The sequence below is a fragment of the Alligator mississippiensis genome, chromosome 14, assembly GCF_030867095.1.
Source record: "Alligator mississippiensis isolate rAllMis1 chromosome 14, rAllMis1, whole genome shotgun sequence".
Lineage (NCBI taxonomy): Eukaryota > Metazoa > Chordata > Crocodylia > Alligatoridae > Alligator > Alligator mississippiensis.
Window position 1 is genome coordinate 38592342 of NC_081837.1, and position 26989 is coordinate 38619330.

The following is a 26989-nucleotide window of genomic DNA, read 5'->3' on the forward strand; positions in this document are numbered from 1 at the left end:
GGGGGAGGGAGTTTGGATGGAAGATGCAGATGAGCAATTAATTATGGCCTCTCATTCCAAGCACGTTGCTGGCTGATGAATGGCAAAGGGAAATTAGTGTGATGCTTCGCTCCCAGCAAGTGGGCATGGACAGCTCTCTCTAGCTCTCCTGGTGCTGCCATATGGATTTGTGTCTTTGCAAAGCCCCAGGTGTTCCCTGCACCCTTGCAATGGCTCCCCGCGATGGAAGGGAACGTCTCACCAGCCAGATGATCTGCCAGGAAAAGGGGTGACAATAGCTCTCCTGTTGGTCAGCTCCATTGCTGCAGAGGTAGCAAGGCTTGTGACTACCTGTAAGGCTATTTATTGACTGCTTTGCCTTGGTGATCTGGATTCTGCATCGCAACAGTGGCTTTTCCGTGGTGTCGTTCCACTGGGGTAGTCAGATCTATGCCTTGGGACACCTGGTTTTGTGTCTAAACATTTGCAAAGGTCCTAACATTGGAAAAGCGAAGCGGTTTCATGCAAGGAGTAGGGGCAGGGGCTGATTTGGCCCTTATTTTATTGTGATAGCATCTATGAGCCCATCTCCTCTGAGCGCCTTGTTGTGGGAGCAAACCCAGAATACCAAGACGGTTCCTGCTGCAAGGAGCGGACTTTCTTCCTGTCGCAACAGAGAGGACAAGCCGCCTGGCGCTTGCATGAATGAACAAAGTGCTTCGGTGGCCCGGATTCCCCACCCCGTTTTCCTCAACCGTGCCTCAGGCAGAGCACGCAACCATTTAATAAATAACTTGACAAAAAGTCAACAGGTAGGAGCTGGGGGGAGAGGATGGCGAATGACAAATGAAACTGGGCCCACTTGCGACACTGCCCTTCAAGCACAAAGCCTGAGCAAACAGATAAGCCTTGCAGCCTGCCTCGAAGGTCAACAAACAGCAGCCGGGTTGGCCCGGCAGGGTGGAAGGGAGGCAAACTCTGTGGCGGGGGACCCTCTGCTGATAACTTTTTGCCCTGCTGCAGAGTCCAGACCTAGGGGCTGCTAGCAGAGGCGTTTGCAGCTCAGCTCACCTACTGCAACAGGCCGTAAGAAAAGGAGTTCATTCAGATGTGCGTTCATTCCCAGGTCCTGACTTCATCAGCTCCCCTGGGTCAGGATTAGAGAGGCAAGCCCCTGGAAACTCTCGCAGGGGCATTTCTGACCTGGGTATCACAGCATTGTCAGGGGATCCCTGAAGTTTTTTCAGGCTCCAACATTCCTGCCTCCAAATCTTGTCCGGGGCAAGACCCATTTCCAGAGCAAAGATCAAGGGCCAGTCACCCAGTACTTGCCCACAAATCACAGTGGTTTGTATATGTGTGTACATTCATTGAAGATCTCTGGCATCTTCTGACCTCCTCCCAGGAACCCTGTGTTAATCACTTGGAGAAGCACAGCTGCTTTATTTCAGTAGCTCTGGAGGCCTCCAAGACTTTCAAAACTCACATCTCTTTGGGCCTTTAGCGTGGGCAGCTGCCCAGTGGAGAGCCTGGAAGCTCAGTCCTTTGCCCTTTCTCATTCTCCTCTCGCCCTGGTGGTTTCACTTCTTCTCTCTATCACTTGTAATAACTTCTGCTGGCCTGGGGTCACTGCTCACCCCTCCTTTCTCCCACTCCCGTAGTGATGGGAGCACTTGGTCCCCACCTGCTTCCAGCGTAGGTTTTAGTGCCGCTACTGGAGCCAGTATTGAAGGTGGGAGCGGTGTCATTGGATTGACAGGCCCAAATGCCTCCCCTCCCTTTTCTTCTGGGGCTGAGAGCTCGTAGGTGCATTTGTCCTAGTTACACAAAGAAGGAGGGAGGAAGGCCGAGCTCTGGGAGTGCGGGCTGGCTCTCTTCTGGCATTGAACGTGCCCTACTGCAATTGAGAGAGATGGAAGTGGGGGGGGGGGGGTCCCTTTGGTGCTGCCCCTTCCCCAGAGGCTGAAGCAGCCTGAAGTTCAGGGCTACAGAGCTGGATCCCAGAGTCCCCGCCTGTGCTGCGTTGTGACGCGTTGGGACCCAAGCAGTCACCTGAAATGGCTCTGGACTGTCCTGAGCCTCTCTGTCCTTTTCCACAAGCTCAGATAGGTAGATGACATAAAGGCTCTGCAGGGGATTAGGCCTGGGAGCTTCAGTTTACCTGGGAAAGAGGCAATGTGCCCTGAGCTGAGCATCTATGATTTCCTCCAGCTTGGTGCTTGCTCACGCCTCCTAGAAAACGCTCCACATCTCTCAGGACCAGAACCGCTCTCGTGCCAGGCTCTTTCCAAAGTATACACCGCTGCACAAGCAACTGTCGTGGCTATTGCCGAGCGGTCACTCACAGGCTGAGTCAGGCTGCACCATCCTGGATAGAGCGGTTATAGGTGGCAGAGTAAATCCTCATAAGGGGAAGAGCCATGTGGATTCCAGCAATGGGCAAAACCCCAGTGTCTGTGCCCTGTTCATCTGACCCCAGGTCCCTCCATCTCCCATCCACCGCTCCCCCTGGCTTCTGGGTTGCAGGTAAAACAGAGCTTGGATTCAAATGCTTGGTTCTACGAAAGCTCTGCTAGTTTTGCTAGACTGCAAAGCAGGCAGGAGCTGCAGGACTATCTCTCAAAGGTACAGAGCATTAATTTCCATTGATTTTTTATTTTAAACACTAGAGTTCTGGGCAGGCAGCACCTCTGAAAATCGAACCCCTGGGCGATGTTGTCAGCGCTTGCGATGCTATCTTGAGGCTTGTGATGTTTGGTGGGATTCCCCCCCACCCTTAACACTTCAGTTCCTGGAGTGGCCTGCGCTTCTGGGGGAATTCATTAAGAGAGAAGTCTGTTTCTGGGCCTCTTGGTTGCAGAGAAGAGCTTGAAAATGTGTCCCTAGAGAGCTGAGTCTCCTGGGGGTGTCAGTCTGGAGTTCCCAGAGAAGGGAGGTGCTCCAGCCCAAGTGCCTGAGACCTCCCACCAGCCCTTCCCTCTCCAGCTGGGACAGGATTGATCTTCACTTGATGATGAATCCCATCCATGTGTAACTCGGTCCTCTCCCAGGGATGACCCAGGTACTGGCAGCAGCTGTTGCTGCGCTTGTGCGTCATAGATGGCATTCACTCCTCTGCTTTGGTTTTGAAACGGGCCGATGGGATTGAGGAGACGACAAGGGGCAGCGAGCTGGGGGGCTGGGGTACCGATCGAATGGAGGACTTTGGAGCTGGGTGTGCCAGGTGTCGTTCAGGAGCACCTTGTCTGATTCAACTTCAAGGTGTTTCGGGCATTCCTGCCTCGGATGCAGGCTTTGTCCTACCATGTGTGGGCGCTCCTGGGGTGAGCTGATACTGAGGAACCTCCCTGGCCACCAGAACAAGGAAGCAGTCACCAGTGCCCCAAAGTACCACTGCAGCTGCCACCTCTCTCCGGCACTCCCGTTGACACCCTTTCTCTGTCCCTGCAGGTCCCCGTGTCTGTGGCTATGATGTCGCCTCAGATGATCACTCCACAGCAGATGCAGCAGATCCTCTCTCCTCCCCAGCTCCAGGCTCTCCTTCAGCAGCAGCAAGCGATAATGCTGCAACAGGTAAGGCGGCCTCAGCCTCACCCACCCTGAGGTGCCACCATGAGCTAGGTTCCAGCTTTGGGAACAGCTGGAGCGGTCCTTGCCCTCTGGGCATTGCCAAGGCTGATCTGACCCACCCTCCATGTCGTTCTCTGTCCCCATGTAGGATCTGGGGCCTCTCTGGGTCAATCAGGCAAGCAGTCTAGGCCTTTTCCTCTGTGATGGCTGTCTCCAGCCCCAGCATTGCTTGTTCCCTCAATGCTGGGGATTCCCACCACGTCGGTAGCGTGGAATGGAAAGAATGGTGTTTATAAATAATCCCAGCGAGGCTGGATTCTGCTGCAGTGAGTCAGGGTCCATGCCCATAAAACGCTGCCTACACACAGTCCAATTCAGGACTTGGTTTTCAGTGGAGAGAGGCCCAGGCCAAACCCTGGCGGCTGGGAACATTAGGATCCGGGGCTGAGCATTGTGGCTAGCCCTTGTCTAACGGTCCCCAAGCTCAAACCTCCTCCCTGAGCTTGAGGCAGGTGTAGACTGAGCAGCACGGCTCGGTTTCTCACGGCTCGGCTTTGCTCTGCTTGCCAGAAGGCTGGGTCATTGCAAAAGGAGTGGAAAAAAGGGTGGAGGAAAAGGGAAGAAAACAAACCGAACTCCCAAACAAAACACAACTGCTTGGGTAAACACCTCCTCCTCCTCCTCCTCCTCCAGGGAGGGAGGGAAGGAGAGAGAGGGAATGCAACATCCCCCAAGCATCCTCCGCACCCTTCCTCCTGCCATAGTACCTGTTTACTCCAAACATGCTGATAAGGAGTCAAGGTTGGCCCCGGGGAAAGAACAAAGGGTAAACACCAGCTTGGGCGGGGTCTTTCTCAGAGCCTTTTTGGAGCCGGATAAAGAAACATGTTGGACGGCAAATTAAACAGGCCAGGCCGGAATAGCTCGCATTCTCCACCAGAAGAAAACCAAACATCACACCTCTCACCTCTTGACCCAATGTTCTCAGCACCGCGCTCAACCAAGTTACAGAGCCCTGGCTTTGATTGGCTTTTGGGTAAACACTCAGCCTTTCCCAACCTGTTCTGCTGCAGAAAAAAGCCAAGTTGCTGCTGTCAGCGCTGTCAGCCCCGGAGCTGATAAAGGTTTCCCGGCCTCCAAAGGGGCATTCCATGGAAGCCAGAATTGTCCTGGGTTTTTGGGTGCTTTTGTTGACCTCTTCGTGGCTCCGGCCTGCTGTTACGGAGAATAAATCAGTCCATAAGTGTTTATTTGTTTCTGGCGGGAGTAGGCCTGAAACTTGGAATTAACCCTTGCTTCAGAATCCAAAGCATTCCCTTTTTTATTCAAGGAGCTCAGTTACAAGCATTAATTACAGTTTCCCTGTGCAACAAATTATTATTGTCCTCCATTTTACAGATGGGGAAACTGAGGTGCCAGGAGGAAGTGTCTGGCCCCCTATCTCACTAAGCATTGGCAGAGCTGGGGGTAGAAGAGAGGAGTCCTGACTCTTGGTGTCCTGCCACAACCACCCTTCGTTCCTTTGTCATAGCAGCCAGTCGAATTTGGGGCAGGAAGGCCGTGCACAGCATAACTGTGACTTGCGTCAGCTAGCAATGTGTTCCTGAGGCTCATTCCAGCCGGAGGAAATGGGGAGAGGTCGGCCCCCGGCCCCTTTCGAGCATCCCTAGTGTGTCTGAGTTGCCTTCTGCTGAAACTCGGCCACTGGGACCCTTCGCTGAAGTTGCTGTGTTGTGGGAACACTTCTCAGCTGTCTCACTGTATTTCTTCTTGGACTCTAGACCTCAGCCCCTGGAAAGCAGAGGAGCCTTCTCTGCTGCATAGAGTATGGAGCTGGGAATCAGGCCACGGGGGGTTTTCTTCCCTCCCGTGCCATTAACTCACTGCAAGCACTTGAATGATCTTACTTCCTCGTGTCTCACTCCCAACTTGAAAACAAAGATAACATACTATCTGTGTGCACAGCACCTAGCGCACTGCGACCTTCGCCTGATTGAGGCTTCTAGGCTCCTCCCTAAGACAAATGATGATTAATATTATACAAGTCTTAATTAGTATGCATAAAGAAGCTTTGAAAGCTTCAGGGAGAGATGCTTGTGAAGGGGGAGCGATCAAAGAATCAGCACCTTGGGGGTCTTGGTTGTACCTTGCAGTTTGGTAGGGGCCTTCACAGTGCTAGGGCTGTACCTGTTGGCTTTTTTCCCCTCCAATGCAAGACGGCTAGAAGCAGCAAAGGAGTAAAGGTGAAGATCCTGTCTGTTGTGCTGCTGTGGTGATGGTGGCACCGTCACTCATTCCCACTTAAAATTCAGGGTGTTTAAAAAAAAAGGCAGCAAGGGGTTGTTTTGTTTGGGGGTTTCAAAGCCTTGTCGAGTGCACCCAAGTCACCTGCAGCCATGACAGCTCAGAGGCCTATTTTGCCGTTAAATGAAAGCTGAGAGCCTCATGTGATCACATGCCTCTGGGAGCTGGGGCAACACATACCATGAGATTTGCAATAAAATCATGAGATCTGCCTGTGCTGGGCACAGCATCAAACTCAAGGGAGCTGGAAATGGGCAGGATCTTCCAGCAGCCTGCCCTGTGCTGTGCTGATTTCTGCTCTGCCTCTCTCCAGTTGCAGGAGTACTATAAGAAGCAACAGGAGCAGCTTCACCTGCAGCTATTGACGCAGCAGCAAGCCGGAAAGCAGCAACCCAAAGAGGTGAGCTCCTCTGGATGGGCACATAGGCACGGAGAGGATCTCGTGCAAGTAAAAGAGAGTTTGTGCATAAATCCTAGCATGTGGGACAGCAGACTGGCAGGGAGTGGGGTTGTGGGGGGGTGAGGTGGGCAAGTGGACTACTATGGGGATGGGTGGGGACAGCTGGGCACAAGCCACTGATGAGTCCTTCTCTGGTGGTTACCTGTCATGAGATCTGATGCAGTCTGTTGTACGGTTCGCAGTGTGGTGTTGCTGCATGTACAGCTGTGAAGTAGACCTGAGGCTCAGGAAGTGATGGGGTGTGAGAGCAGGAGCTCTGTGTAGGGTGGCAATATCACTCCCTGTGTGGAGCTTGGTACTGCCCGGCGTTCTCCATCCCACAGTTAATGCCCTGTTGGGAGGCTTTCGTGCCAGGTGGATTCTTGGCAAAATGGGTTTCCATGCCCTGAGGAGTCCTCACCGCCTTTGGCTGCTAACCCCAGACTGCACGTGTGCACTCGCACTAGTGGAAGGCGTGCAAATACTGCCAATGCTGTGTCTCCACCTTTGTCCTTGTCCACTGGAAAAGGACAGAAAAACCCCTTCCTCCAGCCCCAAAGAGCCAAACCTCTGCACCCCATGAGGCCATTTCTCCTATTTAATGTTAGCCCAAGAGAGAGAATTGAAAGAACAAAGCAGGAGGGAAAGGCTGAAATGTTGTTCATTGGAGAGATACCACATCAAATTGGCCCAGGGCACATAGGAGGGGGACTCTTGGCCTGTGTCCACCCTGCAGAATGGTCATGTTTGCAGCAGCATGCTCAAAGGAGAAGAGGAGTGTGGTTAGGGGAAAAACTGGATGAATGGTACTGTGAAAAACTGGCTTGGGAATATGGCCTTTAGGGATGATGGTGCCCAAGCACAAGCTTAGTTAGACTGTAGTAGTGTTGTTAGGTTCTTGCAGTATTTCTGGCTGAACTGGAGACAGAAAGGGAAATGGGATGGGAAATCCGTTGTCCTCACATCCCCAGCCCAGCTTTGCAAGTTAACATTAGCTGAGTCCAGAGTTTTGGGAATACATTTCTGAATCTCCTGAAATGTCATCCAGGGCTTGTGATGGTGCCTCCATCTCTCTTCTTTTGCTACCAAGTGGTGTAGGCCAGTCTGAAAGAGCCACAGTACATGATGGGGTATAAGTAGGGTCAGGATTTTCCCTCTGCATTATTTTGTCCTTCCCCCTGTGGTGCCAGCTCCATCAGGATACACATTTTCAGCTCACTTTCTTGCTCTTCTCAGGCTGTGCACTGTTTCCTAAAAGGGTTTTAGCTGCCAACCTTGTTAAAGCTTGTCTAGAGGAGAGAAATTTGCCCTAACCTTTGCTCTGTGACCTCTAATGGACTATGCTGTCATGTAATCTGGTGGGATGCAGTGTGGTCCAGTGGCCAAAGCACCTGGGTCCTATCTCCAGCACAGCCTGCTGGACACGGTTAGACAAAACACCTCCGCAGCTTGTCTCCCTTCCCAGCATGGACTGGGAACAATGGCTGCTTTTTTGTGTAGGGAGAAAGGTGCTATCTGTCTTCATTCCCAGACATGGCGGGGTGTTTTTTGCAGCAAGAGCACATAGTGGCTCACATTCAGCTTACAGTCCACTGTAACCCCCAGGTCCTTCTCTGCAGTACCACAGCCTTGCCAGTCATTCAAGAAAAACTTTTTTCCCCAAAAAAATCTCCAGGTTTTTTTTTGTTTAACACGGACCTTTCTGAAGAAGAGGATCAAAAACGCTGTTCATGAACTTCCTGCCAGTTTTCAACCTGCTCCTGTCCAACCTGAGGAGGAGCACATCACTTGATCAATAGGGCTTTGTGTAGGGAGAGTGGATTCCCTCCATGGGAGTCACAGGCGATGTCCAGCAAGTTGGGATCACCCTGCGTTTATTGAATGGGAAGAGGGTCCCAGCAAAGAGTGAGGGTGCTCTTGGTATGGGAAGAGGTGCTGCAGCTATGGCAAAGGTGAGAACCACTGCCCTGAATGACCAGTAGAAACAAATGAGCTGGTAATTTGAATTAATGGGGAAAACAGATTTGTGTTGGGTATGCTGCAAAGTGGTCTTGGCCCTAACGATTGCTTCTTGGAAACGAGGTCTGGTGCCTGTTTTGCTCTGAATACACCACCTAGCCAGAGGTCAGCGTGAGGCTAGCTTACAAGTGAAAGCTGCAGGCACCTGTTAGCATGGAGCTCAAGTAAGTAGCGCGTAGGCCTCGAGCCGGCCCTGTGAATAGGGGTGGATTTCACCGAGTGAATGACAGAGGTTGCTATTAATAAGTTAGTGTTTGCCAATAGTAAGTGCTTGCTGGTAACAGTGATACCATTATTTCTCAAAAGGAATAAGGAATGACTACAGTCTCCCGAATACCCCTGCGCGGTAGCTATTGGCCAGCCCCCACCTGTAATGGCAGTCATGGTAGGATGTAATTACCAGCCACTGCGCCATTTGAAAACCAAGCGGAGTAGCTCCCTTCTGCTGATTTCAAGGGCAGACACGATGTAATTGTCAGTCGGAGACTCTCCGAGTGCTGGTGGGGGGATCAGCAGGTGGGATTTTCTTTCCGCCTGTGTCATCGTGCTGTACGGTGAGGTTCAGAACTGGTAGCAACTTCTCATGTCGGAGAGTTTCAGATCTCTCCAGGTGGATCAGTGAAAGCAGGGCACAGCTGAAACTCCCCCGGGGACCGCGGGAAGAACAGGAACAGGAGAAAAGAGGAGGATGGAAGAGTGTGGGAAAGCTGCGGAGCCCCGTATCCTGTCCAAGAGGATGCTGTGCAGTGCCACAGATTTATCTCTCTCTTCCAGAGGTCGCTCACGGAGAGAGAGGTGGGGGGACCCTGGGAGTTTGTTCTCTGAACAAAGCCGAGGCCTCTGTCTCAACTTCCTTGTTTTGTGCCACGAGGTGCAAGTGCACGCATAAAAAACGTGGCGTGTGTGTGCGCGTATTGGAGTAAACAATGGGATGACCCTTCTGTCCGGTGATGCTGGATTTTCCACCGACCGCACTGAAAGGCGGCCGAGATGGGTTTTGCTAACACTGCCCCTCTGCACAAACCTCAAACCGAGTAACTTTATTTCCTCTGGGTGGGCACGCTCCATCCCAGGCGTCCTTGGCATGCACTCCTGCCTCACCGACAGGGCGGGCCAAGCAGATGCGATACCGGGGCAGGCAAAATGTTCCCCCCATAGCCTTTTAAGCAAGGCTGCTCGGAGCAGAGCGTGGGTTAGAGTAGATCAAGCACGCCTCATTGTTACGCGCCCGCCCTTTTTGTGCTCCCAAAGAACCGGAGAGGGAGAAGGGGATTCCTTTTTTTTTGGAAGCGGCGTCTCCACGCCAGCCGTGGCCCCCATGTACCGGCTGATATTGCAGAGTCTGGCAGGAGCAGGCGGGGGGGCAGCAGGCGAGGATTGGCTGGCGAGTAACCTAGGCGTCAGATTAATGAAGTGCTCCTGTCAGTCCAGAGTGTCACGCCGAAACTCCTCTTGATGTGCTCATAAATCAAAGTGACGGCGCCTGTTACCCCAGTAGCTGCACCCACTCAGCTGCGTCTAATGTAAACAGAGCGCAGACAAAATGTGTTAAGGAACTCAGACCCCTTTGCTGGGGAGGAGAGCGCGGATCAAAGGCACGCGTGTGTGCAGTGGGGGGGACGGGTCCCTGGAGGGTTCCCTAATTGGGACCCATCTTTCATCCCCATCCACTCCCTCCCCTGACCCCAGACGAGAGAAGGGAGCGCCCCGATGGGTGCTGGTGACTGGCAGAGTGAGGATCAGTAATTACTTTCTTTGTGTTTAAGATTTTTATCTGTGGGCAGATAAGCTTCATACTTCATTGGTTCTATCAAAAGCAGGCAGCGGATGACCTCTGAAAGTGAAAGTGTCCAGAGAAACCCACAGACTGTGGCAGCGGCAGGGGAGGAGGGGAAGGGCGTGGGGGAGGCAGAAGCTGGAAGGCAACGCCGGAGTCGAACTCCCCAGCTCCCCCCGTACATCGAGCTGGGGAGATGTGGCTGGTGGGGCGCAGGGTGGATGGGGGGATAGCTGGGGATGCACGAGGTCTTTGCAGGAGGGATGCTGTCTATGTATACGAGACTTGCAGTTCTCCTATGTTCATGGTGCCAGGGAGCTGGAGGGGGCACTGCAAACTTGGAGAGCAGCTGAGCCTCACAAAACATTTTCAGGGAAGCCTGAGCCCAGCTTTGGCCTACAGCCCTGTAAGGCTATTCCCCTTTAATTGAATTGAAGCCAGTCAGGTTCCTGGTGGATTTTTTTGGCCCCAGACTGCAGCTCTTGTACGAATCAGATTTGGAGGAGATTTGGGGTCAGGATTCAGGTGTGAAGCTGCACTGATTGGCAGGGAAATTGGACTCAGCCCTTGGTCTTCCAAGGAGCAGATTTGCATCATTTAACCCACCTGGTATAAATGGTGGAGCAGAGGGCTGCAGGTCTATAACCAGCTCCTGGAGGCGGTGGTGCCTAGTGGCCCTAACAGGCTGGGGGTCAGGACCCCTGGCTTCTGTGCAGTCAACTCCAGGGGACAGTTGGGTGCAGGAGACAGAGGTTAGAGTAGGGACTCCTGGGTTTTTTCTCAGCTGCACTGCTGGGCCGTGTGACCCTGAGCCTGTTGCATCTCCATGCTGCAGCCTGTACAGGGGCATGATCCTTTGCTGGCTCGTGGAGGGGCAAAGGGTGTGCGCTACTGTGAGATCCTCTGAGGATGGGTGCCATCGGTGCAGGCTTTTAGATTGAGGGGGTCTCCCCTGCCAGTGCATGGCCTTGGCCCTGTTGCTCACGCTCTCCATCCTGCCTACACAGTAGATCTCTTGGGACATGCAGCAGCAGCTGCCGCTGCCACCGTCAAGGTCCCCCCCCGACTGGAGCAGGTAGATGGGGAAGATAAAGAGCCCTGTTGAGTTACGAGGTGAAAGCAACTTGCCCTGGGGACCCTAATGACTTAATCTGCTCCCAATTTCCTTCTGCTTTACAGCCTGGAAGTTGAGTGAATGAGGCAGTGTTCGGCCGGCCTGATGGAACAGGCAGAAACCTGCGCTCGCCTGTGGGGAGGGTGGAAACGGAGCAGGGCAGGGAAGGAAACAAGCCCTCGCTGCGGTTTTTAACAAAGGCCAGGGTCTGGCTCCCCACCTCTGCCCTTACACATGCCCCACGCCTTCATAAAGCCCTTTCCATGAAGAGGGCTTGGAAACCAGGGGTAGCTGCTCTCAGGAGACCCTTGGCCTCTGTTCTGGCCTTCAGGGGCTCCCTCTTCTTGAGTCTGTTACCTGCATTGAGGACCTGTGTCCTTTAAACACTGTCCTCTGATCCCAGGGTGAGGAGCCCTCCTTAATTCTCAGTACTGCTGGTCTTGCCATGATGTGAGCAGACCCCACGATGTGCCTTCTCTTCCTGGCTCCAAAGTATTAAAAGATGGCAAAAAGCCATGACCTTTGCCCGTGCCTTTGTTATTAAGTCCTGGCTGTCCCAAGTCTGGAGTGAAGCCAAGCAGGATAAACCCCTGGAGATGATTCCTTGGGACATCTCCCTGCAGAGAGGCTCAGTGGGAGGGGGCTGAGGTTGAGTCTTCAGCCTAGAGCCCTCCTTTCCACCAGCAAAAGGCACGTGCAGATGTTGATGTGCCATCTGCCGGCTGCTGTGGTCCTTTCAGCAGGTGGTGGGTGCCTTCCTGGGGGCACCTCAGGCTCTGGTAGCACAGTTGCTGAGTGGGACCACGCAGAGACACCAAAAGAGCTTGGTGGTGACGGCTGTTGTCTCCACCAGAAGCTCTGCTAGCAGGTGAGCACAGCCGAGGCTTGTATCTGAACCAGCTCGTCATCCGCCGCACGAGGCAGAGAAATGAGCCTGTTCCATGATGGCTCCAAATTGTGATTCCTTTTCAGTGCAAATCACATTGTTTCTGATAGCAGCCCGGAGCCCCAGTCATACACCCTGGCCCCACTGTGCTAGGCGCTGTACAGACACAGGACAAATAGGTGTTCCTTGCTCCCAGAGAGCTGACAACCTATGTCAGCACGCTGGCCCTAGAGAGCCATTGCCTCAGGCCAGCTAACTGCGCTGAAAAGCAGCATCTCGCTCCAGGAAGAGGTTCTGGGCATGGATGGGTCTTAGGTGAAGTCCAGCACTTGAACATGAATTTGAGTGATCCAGGCAGCAAGACAAGGATGGCAGGGTTTTTACTGCTCCAAGAGTGCACAATCTCGTGGCTTGCTCAGGTCGACACCTGTTTCATGAGAGAAGGCTCCTCTTGCAGCTGTTGCACCTCCTCTGACCCATTTCTACCTCTGCCCTCAGTACAGATGCCCCTTTAATGCCTGATATTGGCCTGTCTGCCAGATTGTTTGTGACAGTGAGTTCAAATGTCCTAGCAGATGCCCTCATGGGCTGGAGGATTCAAAGGGTTAACGTGTGAAGCCGTACCCCACATCCATGATGGGAACAGGCAGGTTCAGACGGCTCCCTCTCTTCCCTTCACCCAGCAGTCGCCCTTCCCTCTCCTCCTTCAAACCTCTCCCCTCCAGGTAATTCTTACCTGGTGCTCGCCACCTCCCCAGAGGTGTATCCTGCCTAACAAGTTTAGGGCTGGTTTTACCACTGAGTGTAGTCAGCTGCTGGAGGGAGGTGCGTCTTACCTAGATAGTACTTATGAAGGAAATATAGCATTTGTGGGGTCTTGTGTGAAGGAGACATGGCATTTGTGGGGTCTTGTGCTGCTGCTTTCTCTTGCTGTCTTAGTCTTTGCCCCTGCAGATGGAGAGCAATGGGCACGTGGCTCTCTTTGCATCCTGAACTGTCACGGTAAAGTTTGGGATGGTTCACCTTAGACGGGAGGACATTAGCACCTCTGTATGTGCAGCACCTAGGTGCTGGTCCATGCTTAGAGCTTATAGGGTACATCTTTAGTGCATCGCCAGTCTTTTCAGGGATGGACTCTGTCACACCCCACCCACCTGCTCCAGTTTCACACCCAAATCCTGGAAATGAGGTGAGGAAGCTGCCTCAGAGGTTTTCTTCACAGCTGTGCTCAAGTGTGCTGGAGGCAGAGCAGACTCAGAAGGGAGGTCCCTGGTGTGGCTTCACCATGGCATTCCCAGGTTTGGGGTATGTTAGAGACCAAGAGCTCCAAAGACATGGCATTACAGGGCTCACAGGCACCACCACAATACAGCCGACGCCAGGTGCTTCTCAGGGTAAGGCCCTTCACCCCTGTGAGAAGATGAGGGGTTGCAAAGTATCCAGGTGTACACAGAGCTGCAGCAAACAGCTATGCGGGATGGCTGGAGAGCTCCAGCAGATCAGAGAAGCAGCATCCGTGAAAGTGAAAGCCACGGCAAACAGCTGACCAGTTCATCTCTCATTCTGCAACCCCTGATGCAATTTAAGTGGGTTGTAAGCCATTCTCTGGGCTCTGCTGCCTGAGCCAGAATGAACGGGATAGAGCTGGAAAAGGAGGAACTTTGGTTTCCTGATCTTGTAACACAAGAAAATAGGAAGGTTTAATCTCAGCAGTGTTTGCAAACCTTCCTCAGAGGCATAGGGTGTTGGCTGCAGCTGAGACGGGGGGTTTCAACTGGGCTTCTGCTGGGACCAAAGGTGGAGGCTCCTGGCTGGCAGGTCTTGTCCCTCCACTCAGGGTCAGACTGACGCTGTATTTGGATTCAGGAAGAAATGGTCAGATTGGTGTGGACTGGAGGGGGTGGGGGGTTGCCTTCCTCTGTAGTGGGGGCACAGCCAATACTTGGGATCTCTTGAATGTATATTGACAATCTTCAATAGAAGCAGGATGTTGGCTGCCGTGGTTCCTCTGCTTTACCTGTGGCAGGTTAGGGTGTTATGTTGACTTGGGCCAGGGTTGACTCTGTAGTTTTGCTAGGGGGTTAGACAGTGGATTTGTATGGGGCAGTTTGGATAGGGATGACTAGGGTTGGACTAGCTGTGACCTCTAGAGGTCCTTCCCAGGCCCATTTCTCTATGACTCTATGACCTTAAGGTGGCAAATTTCAAACCACTGGCCTGTGGAACTGCCTGCCACAGGACACCGCTGTGTTGGGGGGATTCAAGGAGACTTTAGACTCTTGTGAGCAGCAGGTGTCCAGCCTCACAGCAGCAGGTACAAGGAGGGCAGGAAATAAGTCCAGGAGAGGATAAAGGACTATTTTGCCTTGGGGCACAAACCACCCATGTGCCCTGGGGGTAAGTGGAAATTTCTCTTGAGGGCAAGGTATTGTGACCCAGCATGTTTTATGCTAGTGCCCGAGGGTGTCCCCATGGTGCCCAGCACAACCGGTTATCCCACAACCATCTCTGCTATCCAGCCTGGCAGGGGGCTCGTGATGGTGTACTGAATATACCTTGTAAATAATTAGCTGCTAATTGGGGCTGCTGTGTTGCCCAGCCTTCTTTCCAGCTTGCAAAACCACCCCTTTTTAGCTCCTGTTTGGCTTCCCCATGTATCATACAGGGTTAATCAGAGCTTTGCTTCCTTTCCAGGAAGCTCAGTGCCTTATGTCTGGGGAGTATTTGGAAAGGCTCAGAGAGGTACAGAATAGCAGTGTACAGCAGCTGCAGCCGGCTCTACCCCCATGGATGCATGGATCTGTTGGAAATACACAGCTAGCAGATGGAGCCGGCTCTTTTCTCAGTGCTCCAAGCCAGCGTTTTCTCTCGCTCGCTCTCTCCCTCTCCCTCCTTTTTCCTCTTTCTTCTCCTCCTCTTCCGATAGATCAAAGCCTCTGTCTGTCTGGGCCACGTGCTGAGTGGGCACAGAGGACCAGAGACCGGGACGTGAGGGTCCCTGGCTCCGGCATGCAGGGCTGAGGCTGGGCTCTGGCGCTGCAAGCATCAGGCCACCTTGTTCCCTGCCAGGCCTGTGCTGCACGATGGAAAAGGATGTGGTTTGATTTTTTCCTTTTGTCTCCCAGCAGCCATTAGGGAATAAACAGCTGGCGTTCCAACAGCAGCTCCTGCAAATGCAGCAGCTGCAGCAGCAGCACCTGTTAAACCTTCAGCGACAAGGGCTGGTCGGCCTTCAGCCAGGGCAAGGCACCGTCCCCCTGCAGACCCTTCCGCAAGGTAACGCACGCGGGAAACCTTCTTCCCTCCTCCTAGGTTTGCAAGGCTGATGGCTGAGCTGGGAGGCAGCCGGCGCTGGGGGGTGGAGGGACTCAGCGGGTCGGCTCCTAGGAATTTTGGCCGTGGCTGGGTGCTCTCGGTGTTGCTCACAACTGTGGGTGCGGGCTCTCTGGAATGGGCGGCAAAGATTCGTAAAACAGACAGCACTGAAATCTCCAAGGAACGGCTGAGTTTAGCTGCATAAGTTCAGGGCTTTGCATCTGCTGCTGTTGAGGAGGCCTCTGGGAATTAGCTCCTGCTGCTGTTGAGGTTGCAGGTGGGTCCTGAGTTTGCGGGTACTGCTCTGACTGACAGAAGCTCCAGTGGGGCTTGGGAGCCGGCCGGTGTGCGGGATGCGTGTGCAACGGCTGCGGTTGAACGAGCTCCGTACCAAGGGGGGGATGGTCCTTTCAAGGTAGGGGCAGAGGCCAGAGCGAGGCACCGCTTCCTTCACAAAATCCACGTTCACCCGGGACCCCTGGGTTTTGGACGTATGCTGGGAAATGCCTCATAGATTGCTGTGAGAGTCGGGATCCTTTTGAGCCAGGCCTGGGCCAGCTCGTTTCTGGAAACGTGCAGACCCCACGGTTGGGAGGGGAAGCTTGGGCGACGCTGGGCAGCGCCCACAGAGCATCATTGGGGTTTGGGCCCATCAGACCCCAGTACTTTTGGGGTGAATGGGTGAGCCTCATAGAGCAGAGCCTGGAAAGAGGGTTCCTTCACATCCTTTGCAAACCAGACCCACACGGACATAAGACAAAGCAGTGGGCTGGGGAAACCGGCACTTCTGTTACCTCTTCTGGGGGGAGATTGCACTCAACTAACTAGCTCCCTATTAGTGAGCAGTGGCAGGCTATTGGCAATGCCCTTTTCTCCCCTGCTTTTACCGATGAGGTGTTCTGGGTACTCCTTGTAGTTGAGGTTTCCTTCTGATAACAATTGCCTGTGATCACAGGGGCTGGATTCAAAGGCTCAGAGGGCCCTTTCCAGCCCTGGGTTGGCTTTCTAGCCAGCCCTCTTCGCCAGACTTTGATTCAGCTGAGAACACATTTCATTCACAAGGTCTGAGAGATCTCGATGCCGGTGGCTTGGATTCTCCCAATGAATATCTGCCCCCTTTTCTGTGCCTACAACTGTTGTTTTCCTTTCTCCCCTTCCAACCTGCTCCCCCATGTAGCTGTGTGTCCCTCAGACCTCCAGCAGCTGTGGAAAGAGGTCACCGCTACCCAGCCTGTAGAAGACAGCATCAAACAAGAGGGCCTTGACCTCACCACCAACACTTCCAATTCTACCTCGTTTTCGGCCGCCAAGGTCTCACCTCCCATTTCCCATCACTCTCTTCCCAATGGACAGAGCACCATGCACACACCAAGGAGGGACAGGTATGACCCGGCAGGCCTGCTCTTCTGTTTTGCCATGTGGGTGTGTGAGAAGAAGGACTAGTTAGCTAGGAGATGGATGATTTATGTCATGGGGAGCAGCACAGAGGGGGGATTCTGGGCACCTGGCTTGCCTTTCCAGTCCTGCTAGTCTTGGGCAAATTGCTTGATCTCTGTGGCTTGTGGCTTACCCACCAAGAAAAATGAGCTATGGTGGTGCCTGCCAACCTCAAAACCTTGAATGGTGGACTTGGAGGGCCTCAAGAAAGGAGCTAGGAGATGACTTAATACCATGGGGTGGGCTCTGGTCCCAGATACTCCCCTGGGATTTCTAGAAGCTGGTCTGCCGTGTTCAGAAACTGCAGTGTAACCCTCTCTCATTGCAGCTCTTCTCACGAAGAGATCCCCGGCTCTCACCCTCTCTACGGACATGGAGAATGCAAGTGGCCTGGTTGCGAAACCCTCTGTGAGGACTTGGGACAGTTTGTCAAGTAGGTCGCCCTCCTCTTGTGCGTCTCCCGTGTTGTCGCTTCATTTGTGCATCTCAGCTAGGTCTAAGCAGCTCCTCCAGTGGTTTGCAAGTCCCCTTGTCCTCAGGAGCCCTTACCTGTTGCTAACACACTGGATTTCAGTCCTGTGTTAGACAGAAAAGACGTTGGCAGCTGTTGTAAAACCAACTGAGATAGGTCAGAAAATCCATTATCTTCCTCCCTGCTCAATTCTTGGCTCAGGCTGAGGTCATGGTCTCTTCAGAGACTACGGGTGTCGTTAATTCTCTGGCTAACATTTTCCAGCAGTGTCTAGTGATTTGGGGGTATCCAGTGTGACACCTGAAAAGGAGGCTGATTTCCAGACAGACAAGTGTTCCCTTGTCTCTGAAGAGTCAGGCACCCAGAATCACCAGCCACTTCTGGAAGACCTTAGCCTGTCTCTCTACCCAAGTTCCCCCGGTGAAAATGGGTATGATCATGTTCCCTTCCCTCCCACCTTGTCTTGAAGTTAGTATTTTCACAGTTCAGCCAGCCAGCCAGCTTCACCATAGGCTTTGGTGCATGATAGCCACATCAGGGTCCCCCCACCCAAAAAATCGGAGTCTCCCCGGGACGTGTGGGAGCGAGGTGGGTGACGGAGACGCTCTGTTCTCATGTAGAAGACTGTGAAAGGGGCCAAGAAAAATTATGGTAGTTGAGCAGGAGCTGGGGGCAGGGAGAGAGAAGACAAATAAGGGAAGTTTGCAGCTCACCCTCATCTGGAAAAAAAAAAAAAGAGAGAGAGAGCAGGAGCACACGAGAGAAGAGAAAGAAGCAGATGGCAGCGCGGCAGCCTGCTGACACCGTTTGTGGGCTCTGTCACTGACTGATTAACTCCGCTGTCTAAGAGCCCTCTGCTAGCGTCAGGGTCAAACAAATTGTTTTCACGCTTCGTCAGAGGTTTACTTAATTAGTTCATTTGCAATTAGATCTCTTTGTAGCTGGGATTTTTAGCAAAGACATCAGAAGAAACTGACGGGTTTTCTTTTCTTTTCCCTTCTTTTTATTTTTTATTTTTATTTCTTTCTGTAGAGGGGGTTGCTTCTATCTCCCCTCCACGCCCCCTGCACTGAAGGGGATGCTGTGGGAGTCGGGGCTGAGATGCGCGGTACGTGCATGTGTCTATTTGTGTCGGAGAGATTTTGCTTTGCAAACAGCGCATCAGCTGATTGCTCCGGCAAAGCAGCCTGCCCACCCCACCCCCCTCGTTCAGGCAGGGGCCAGGGGGCTGGGCGGGAGGGAGAGGCGGGTAGCAGATAGCAGAACAGGTGCCAGCTGCAGTGGATACCAAGGCAGGCTCTAGGAGGTGGCAGAGAAGATGTGACGGTTGTGTATCTAGGGAGGAGGGATAATAGGGAGGGAAAAGCAGCTTTCTTCAGAGGAAACCAGCCTTTCCCTCCCCTGAATGCCACCTGCAGCCAGTGGTGCCATGCTGGAAGGGTAGGGGGCATGCAGGGCATGCCTTGCAGTATGTGACAAAGTGGGGGAAAAGCCACAAGGCCTGCTACCTAGAGGTTAAAGCAGGAGGTGGGCGAGTCAGGACTCCCAGGCATTATTCCCTTCCCTGCCCCTGTCTCGCTGCATGACCTTGGCAGAGGATTCTGCCATCTTCCAAGCTGTAAAACCCGTCTAGTGCTTAACCTGCCTCGTGAGGAGGCGGCAAATGGCAACAGGCCCCACCTGCAAGGTTTTGGTGCATGTTCCTCTACATGCAAAATGGTGCATGGGTGGGGGTGGTGAAGCTTAAGTCATTCACGTTCGTAAAGGCCTTTGAAACCCTTTTATATAGAGCCTTTACATAGCACAGTCATGTGAAGAGCTTCTAAACAGCTGACAAGTCCTGCCAGTATCAAGCGCTCTGATTTACTGAAGTGCCGAGAGGTTGAGTGACTAGCCCAGGGTCACATGGCAAGGCAGTGGCAGGGCTGGGAACATTGCTGTATCTCTAGAGAACCCATCTGGGGAGCTACAGGGCACGCTGGAGGCAGCAAAGCATTGAGTAGGCCAGGGCCCCGTGTTTGTAAGCAATGAGAAGGGAGTGAGATCAGAGCATAGCAGGTAGAGCTGGCAGAAGAGAAAAGAAGGGGCAAAGGTGCAAACAGGGGAAGGCAGGGCACGTAGCTTCCAGCTTTGATAGTGCTGCTGGTGGCAACAGCCTGTGATGGGACATCTCAGGGAGCACAATTTGCTCTTACCCTCAGCGCTCAGGCAGGCATAAACCCACTCTGCCTTTGTTCTGTAGCTCTGCTTGACATAGGGCAAGAGGTTTGATCTGCTGAGAGCCGCAGAGCTGTGCAGGGGTGGGGGGACTGATGGAGAGCCAGCGTGGCTTGAGAGTAAGGGGAACAAAGTGCGGGCCTTGGAGCTTAGGAGAAAAAGGTGGGCGTGGAGAAAAGGCAGAAGTAGGTTGCAGGTGGGGCAGAGCACTCGCTGTCCAGGGGGGGAAGGAACCGGAGAGTTCCCTGTGCTCACTTGCTCACCGATGATATTGGAGATCTACCTGGTCTGTGTCTTCACCAAACCCCTTTCAGCACCTGCTAAAGAGCCTGAACCAGAGACCCCAGATTTGCAAGGCCAAGGGCCTCTTGGAGCGGCGCTGGTGTTTGCCACGTGCATTTAAAGCAGCAAAACTCAAGGCAGCCCTGATGTTTCCTTGCACTGAGGTGAACCCGGCTGTGAAGGAACTGGTGCTTGGGCAGAGTTCACCTGCACCCTAGCTGAACTCAGCTGCCAGGGGAGGCAGGCTCTGTGCTGTGCTGCAGGGCTCAGAAAGCCACGTCTGCATTTGCCTTGAGGTCTGTGCTTTAGTGAGATGAGAGCCAGGGAGGGATAATGCACAAGGGCATGGTGGGGGCAGGATTTATTCCTGGGTGGTGGGTGAACCTAGTCTGAGATTGAGGAAGAAGCAAGGAATCCTATTCCAGGGAAAGCCGAGAGCCAGCAGCTGTCCCGGAGGGAGCTCCCTTCTCCCGAGATCTGTGCCAGCAGCAAACCCTGCCCATCTTGCCATGCTGATCTGCCTTCGTGGCTAGTACCTGCTGCTTCCCTCCTGTTGAGTAATGTTCGCCAGCCCTGGAACATCTTGCCGTATCACATGCCGGCTTGCCCCTGACTCACATTTATTTACACAAACAAGTAAGGGCCAGTTTCAACTCATCCATGAGCCCTGCCAGGAATACTGGCTTCATCATAAGAAGGTCTTTGCGGGGGAGGGTGTCACAGGTTTAATGTTGTGATTGAAAAGAGAGGAAGGCTAATAAAGGTCCTTTGCAGGGGAGGGTGTCACAGGGTGATTGTTGTGACTGAAGAGAGGAAGGCTGGTCTTGTGGTAGAAGCATGGGACCTCAAGTCAGGAGGCCCGGGGCCTGTGCTCAGCTCTTCTGCTGACCTGCTATGTGACCTGGGGCTTGTCACTTCCCCTCTCTGGGCAGCTGATTCTCTGTCTGTAAAATGGAGCTTCCTGCGTCCCAGAGAAGACAGGCATGGGGCTGAAGGCATTCATGTCTGTGAGACACCAAGGAGGATGAGATTCATCCACTGCCTTCGGCGAGTTGCTTCCAGGATGCAAGCGGCTCTCCATAATGCTCCTTTGTCTGCCCTGGAAACCTGTTTCTCTGGTAGAGTCAGTCTGGCAAGGTGCATCCTAGACGCAGGGTTTCTCCATTGGGCTTAACGTGCCAGTTGTGTGCCTACACGCTAAGCACTCGCACATCCTGCTGGGCTCGGCATGCCAAGCACAGATGGAGAACACACCCCCCCTACAGGTACCAGATTGTCTTCTGTTTGGATGGATGCCGTTGCACGCTGCAGCCGAGACATCCAAGGTACCGCTGGGCAGGTGGTTGAGAAGTGTGGTCCAGCAGGTAGGGCACTGGCCTGGGGATTGGAAGACCTAGGGTCTAACACATCTGTAAAGCAGGCAGCAGATCAGGGCACCTGAAATGCATAGAATAGGTTCCTGTTGGCTATAATAGGATGGACTAATAGGACGTGCTTTGTGTCTCGGAAAGCTCTGCACGTGGCTCAGCTATAAAAACCTGGTGTTTCTTTTCTAGACACCTCAATACGGAACATGCACTTGATGACCGCAGCACGGCTCAGTGTCGAGTTCAGATGCAAGTGGTACAGCAGCTGGAAATACAGGTAGGTGCAAACCACAGACACTCAAAAGGATGGTATTAAATCCAGCTTGTTTTCAACCTTGGATGACTCGAGCTGCCATTTGCCAATGGCTGAGCTAATGTCCGTAGTGAGGAACTAGGTAGGGCAGGGGATTAGTGATGGGATAACCACCAGACCACCACCATCTTGACTTTACCCTACTGGCTGAAAGTCACCGATGTCCTTGCAGTGGGTGGGTCTCCACATTAAATTGCACTATTGCAGCTGGCCATCGTTTTTGGTAGTCTCAGGTTGACCAAGGCTGAGAGGATGAGATACACTCCAGATGGTGGCTCACTGCCGCTCCTGCTAATATGAGCTGTTGCATGAACAAAACCCCTCAGGCCATAGCATATTAGCCTAGCACGTTTTACCAGGGCTAAGCGAATCTGAGAAATAAAAGGCCCCTTGTCTATTAACCATGGTGATGTGCCTGGGTAAGGATCACTTCATATGGAAAGACACCGGTTATGCCTGCAAATTAGGCACACATTTTGCTGCATGATTGTTTAATATGCCTCTTCCAAATTTAACATCTGATATGCCGCTGCTCCATAAGGCAGAGAAAGAGGGGCCTATTCAAGGGAGTGCAACAGGTGTGTATTTGTGTAGAGAGGGAGGGGATCAACTTCTCAAACACTGGCTGTGTATAAGGGCTACCAAAGTTTGAATGCTTGAACATTTCCCCCACCCCAAACAATCCTCCCCATCTATATATCTAGATTTATATATGTTGGCCTAGACCAAAAGAAAGAAGGTAGCAAAGTAACCAACATTAGGATGAGAGGGTCAGAGTTTCAAGTTGAAATGCTGTGCAAGGTGGATACCTAATTCCTCCAAGGGCCTTCACAAGTCCCAGCCAGAACACCCCGTGCATCGTGCATATGCATCTATAGCCTGGCGGAGGGGGAGGAACAGATGCTAGCATGTAGTGACCATGCATATAAATGAGAGAGAGAGAGATTGTGTTTGTGTACGTGGATGTGGTAGTGGAGTGGTCACAACCCATGGGATATGCAATGGTTCATAGACAATTCTAGAGCTAGATCTTAGTCCTGCCGAAGTAATGCTACCTGCCAGCTGTTCAGCTCTTTGGAAAATCAGGTCACTTATTTAGGTGATTTTTCTAACCTAATTTTAGACTCCTATTTTTGGCAGTCCAGACCTGCATATAGTGCAGTTCATACAATCTTCTCTCTCCCCAAAGTGCTTTACATAATTGGTTAACAGAAGAGACAAATTCAGAGGAAGTAGAAGTTTTCAGGTGAGGTCTGAGAAGGGATGGGAAGTCAAGGCAAGAGAGATACAGAGAGACCGGTGAGAGAAAAGGGCTCTTTTCCTAGTGCAGGTAAGGCTGTAGGGGGGGGACATTAGTGCCAGAGAGAAAGGGATGAAATCTGTGGGGCCTTTTTATGCCAAGTACAATATTGAAAGGGCACATATGCGGGGCATAGGAGATTCACGTCCTCAACTCCCTGGTGCCAGGGCTGTATATATTGCATGATATGTGCAATAGTTCCCAGGGAGCTGCAATGGGCATTGATTGCCCAGGGGGATGTACATGTTCATTGCTGCTGTTCCTCTGTCTGCACACACTTACCTGGCAGATCCCAGCACTGGTACTCCTGTAGCTCGCTGTGGAGGGCATGGGAGGCTGTGTGGCTGCTAGATTATATAGGTGTTGCAGAGGCGGGAGTAAAAGTGCTGCCTTTATCCCATGGCCTCATGTGGCTTTTGGCAGCAGGGGTATCAGTCTGATCTGTGGGGAGCCAGCAGGACTTGATCCAGGCTCCTGGCAGCCTCCAACAGGAGCTGGAGCAACAGAGGGCGAAGTCTGGGAAGGTCAGGGGTGAGGATAGGGAAAGAGGGCTGGACTCTGGGGAAGAAAAGACCCCAAAACCCGGGATCACTGGTTGGAAAACGAAGTCAGGATCCTAAAGCAGGCTGAGTCAAACCGTGCGATTCCAGCCTGTTCCCAAACACTCACTAAAGCAAGAGGTTGAAAGCAATTACTGGAGCTTAAAGAGAAAGAGGAGGAGGAGGAAGGGTGGGGGGGGGGAAAAAACCTGAAGGGATAGCAGAAAGCTCTGTGTGCGGAGAGGAGCTGCCACCAGAGCTACCAATTATAAAGTTTTCAGCGTGGAGCTCCCGCTGTGTCGGTGGAGAGAGTGTCTGCATCACGAGGGTAGATCTGTCAGCTCTAATGAGAGCCACGACAGCGCGAGCGCGTCGGAGCCGCTCAAACTTCCAGCAAACTTCGCTCCGGCTGCTGCTTTTAACTCCTTCCTCACCTGCTGCCACTACTCTGCTCCCGACTGAGGGTCCTCATCGCCCGGGTTGGGGGGCAGGGCGACAGGCAGCCTCTGCAGGTGTAAGCGAGGGGCCCATCGGGTTGGGAAGCGGCCGAGCCAAAGCTTGAGGGGCCGAAGCAGAAAGGGAAGGTGACACGAAGAGAGACGGTGTCAGATCCCATTGCCTCTCCAGAGCTCAAAATCTCTCCTTGTGCCACAGCGAATATTTCACCCTTCTCCGCACTCTGAGAAATAAACACACACAGAAATACACAATTAAAGCAATGTTGCACATCTGGATGGATGGATGGATGGATGGGTGGGTGGGTGGGTGTGGAGGTTGGGGTGGGGGTGCTGGGAGGGAGTGACAGATGAGGTGGGAAGCCAGGACTAGGCTCTGGTGCCTGGACAGTTGGTGAAGGGAAGTACGGGCACACTGGTAGGGCAGAAGGATGGGCAGTGAGGGATGGGGTTTGCAGGAGATACCAGCTGAGGGAAGAAGAGGGCAAGAAGATGGATGGAGCGAAGGAGACAAAGTCCTTAGAGGGAGAAAGGAGGCAGAGCCAAGGGGCAGGCTGAGGGGAGTCACAGAGATGTGGACCTAGGGAGCGGAGGAGGAGAAGGACGGATCAGCAAGGGCTCAGGCGGGCAGGGATGATGGATGGCCAGGTGACGGGGAGGTGGTGAAGGATCTAGATCTAAAGATGCATGGAATTACTTCATTTCACAATAGATTTTTTATCCCGCTGCACACGACAGCTCCTTACCTGCGGGAGGGCCAGGGCCACAGCGTTCCCGCGTGGCCGGGGGAGCGGGAATCGGCCGGCAGCAATCAGCACACATCCGTTCTCACTCCCTGATAGGGAAAGGCAGCTCCTGAGAGGGCCAGAAATGTGATACCACCACCACGTTCACGGCTTTCAGAAGTGTTCAGTGTTATCGGGGAGATGCCTAAAGGAGGGGAGGGGGCTGATGAGGACACGGGCAACCTCTCCATCTGCGAGAGTGCTCTGGGGAGCGAACTCCGCAGGACTGAAGGAAACGGCCCTGCTCTATCGCATGGCGACATATGGGGGAACATTAGGCAGAATAGCGCCCGGAGTGAGATGATGGGCACAGCCCTGCGTGCGGTGGAGCGGAGGGGTGCTGAAGGAGGCTGTGTTGGTGCAGATCTGATTCAGTGAATGTTTGCGGCTTAGGGGTCTCTGGCAATATCTCATTGCAACTAGTAATCACCTCCCCTTCCATCTTCCCATAGCTGGCAAAAGAAAGCGAGCGTCTCCAAGCCATGATGGCCCATCTCCACATGCGACCTTCAGAGCCGAAGCCTTTCAGTCAGCCTGTAAGCACCTGCCCACGTCCATCCTCTGCCCCCCAACTCCACAAGCTCCTCTCTCTGGATAACCAGCCCCTTCATCCCATCTCTGTCCAGACTCCGTTCCTGTCTCAAAGGGCATTTGTCCTCTCTCGTTTCGACTGGAGGCTTGGCCCAGGCCATTCAAAGCAGCCAATGTTTGTGGTCACCATAGGCCTGCTAGAGAGGCCTTGCGGTGATGATCCCAGTGTTTCTAGGTACTTTTACCATAGAAAACATGTGCAAGGATGTATGCTGCAGATACAGTGGTGTTGCCTGGGATGATCCTACCATGAGCAGGCAGTTGGTCTGGACCTCCTGAGGTCCTTTCCAGCCGTATTTTTCTATGATTGGGAGGTCTCACCCAGAGGTTCCTGGACATGCTGCTTCCCTAAGTATCCTTGTGAGGTTTCAGCAAGACAACCTCATGTGCAGCCCAGGTGCCAGCTCCATGTATGTGTGGCACTTGGTTTTCCCAGTCAAGATCCTAAAGCAGGCTGAGTCAAACCGTGCGAGGTTAAAACAAGGGTTTTACTTGTGGTAAGGCAGGCCTTTCTGCTCTCACTGGGTCCGAGCAGCTGCTTCTGCTCCTGCACAGCTGTGAGCCTGGGTGGGGGGTGACAGCAGTTGTAGCCTCATCAGGACCCCAAACTAGTCCTGCCCCATGCCCCTTAAGGGGTCATTGAACAAAACTCCAGGCCAGAGTTTGGGAATATGCTGCCTTACTGTCCCCACAGACTATACACGGTGCCTGCCCCCCTCACCGTCCCAGGTAATTATCACTGTACCCAGCCCCCTCACAGCCCTTGCAAGGTAAAGGGCACTGGCAATGCTGATGACTTAAGATCTCTTGTGTGCAGCAGGGAACTGCTAACTCATCAGATGTCACTCTTCTTCTCATGTCAGCATCCAGCCAGTGCTCGTGGTATGCCACGCACATGGTTTGAAATAGCAGCTGTCCCATTGAGGTTTGGGGGATCGCTGCTTTCCCAGATCTTGCCCGTTGCTTCAGTTGGGCACAGGATTCTCCACTGCCTGCCCCGAGCTCTTTGCATCCTGTCCTGTTCAAGAGCTGCAGTGTTTCACCCCAGAGCTGGCTGCATTCTGATGGGGGGCAAAGCAGAGAGGCCTTTTCTACTCTGGGTGTTGGTATGAAGTGCTTCAGGATGAAAGCTTGGGGATGGGTGTGTGTCACTCAGGATCCAATGGGACCCTTCCCAGTGACTTCAGCAGGAGCTGCGCTGGGCCCATACAGACCTGTAGGGTTTCCCCAAAGCTGGTTGGATCTGGAGAGGTCCATTGGCGTTCACTCCCCTTCTTGGGTGAGAGGGCCTGGGGCACCCTCTGGAAAAGCTCTCCCTCGCCTGCACCCACTTCTGTGCCCATTCCCAACCATCCTCTGTTTCTTCCTCCCTGCCTGCTCAGCTGAACCTGGTTTCGAGTGCCACGCTCTCCAAGAGCACTTCAGATACCTTCCCAGACGGCTTACCTCATCCCCCCACCTCCGCCACCGCCCCCATCACGCCCTTGCGGCAAGGCCCGTCCGTCATCAGCTCGTCCACTCTGCACAACATGGGGCCCATCCGCCGGAGGAACTCGGAAAAATTCTGCACCCCGATATCGTCAGGTGAGGTCGGCAGCAAGCCAGTGCCTTCTGGGGAGCCCCAACCTGCGGGGTGTGGCATGGTCACAGAGTCCCCACATCCTCTCCCTCACGCTCCTGCTCTCTCTCCCTCTCTCCAGAGCTTGCACAGAACCACGAGTTTTACAAAAATGCAGATGTCCGCCCGCCCTTCACGTACGCCTCGCTCATCCGGCAGGTGAGAAATCCCCGCATCTCTGTGCTAATTGCAGTTTGGCTGGGCCTGAGA

At 53.2% G+C, this 26989-nt stretch overlaps 1 protein-coding gene across 8 annotated transcripts in view; it reads left to right on the plus strand.

The window, feature by feature from the left end:
• The window catches only part of FOXP4 (forkhead box P4), a 136322-nt gene that overhangs the window by 82522 nt on the left and 26811 nt on the right, over positions 1 to 26989 (plus strand). For 6 of the 8 annotated variants that reach the window (XM_059717243.1, XM_019482776.2, XM_019482775.2 and 3 more), the window contains exons 4-12: positions 3430 to 3552; positions 6167 to 6253; positions 15214 to 15364; positions 16581 to 16785; positions 17169 to 17273; positions 21368 to 21455; positions 25023 to 25106; positions 26544 to 26745; positions 26862 to 26938. In XM_059717243.1, coding sequence (XP_059573226.1) covers positions 3430 to 3552; positions 6167 to 6253; positions 15214 to 15364; positions 16581 to 16785; positions 17169 to 17273; positions 21368 to 21455; positions 25023 to 25106; positions 26544 to 26745; positions 26862 to 26938 — 1122 coding nt within the window. The remainder of the gene's footprint in view (positions 1 to 3429; positions 3553 to 6166; positions 6254 to 15213; positions 15365 to 16580; positions 16786 to 17168; positions 17274 to 21367; positions 21456 to 25022; positions 25107 to 26543; positions 26746 to 26861; positions 26939 to 26989) is intronic. The other 2 variants (XM_019482778.2, XM_019482780.2) reach the window with 1 other exon arrangement.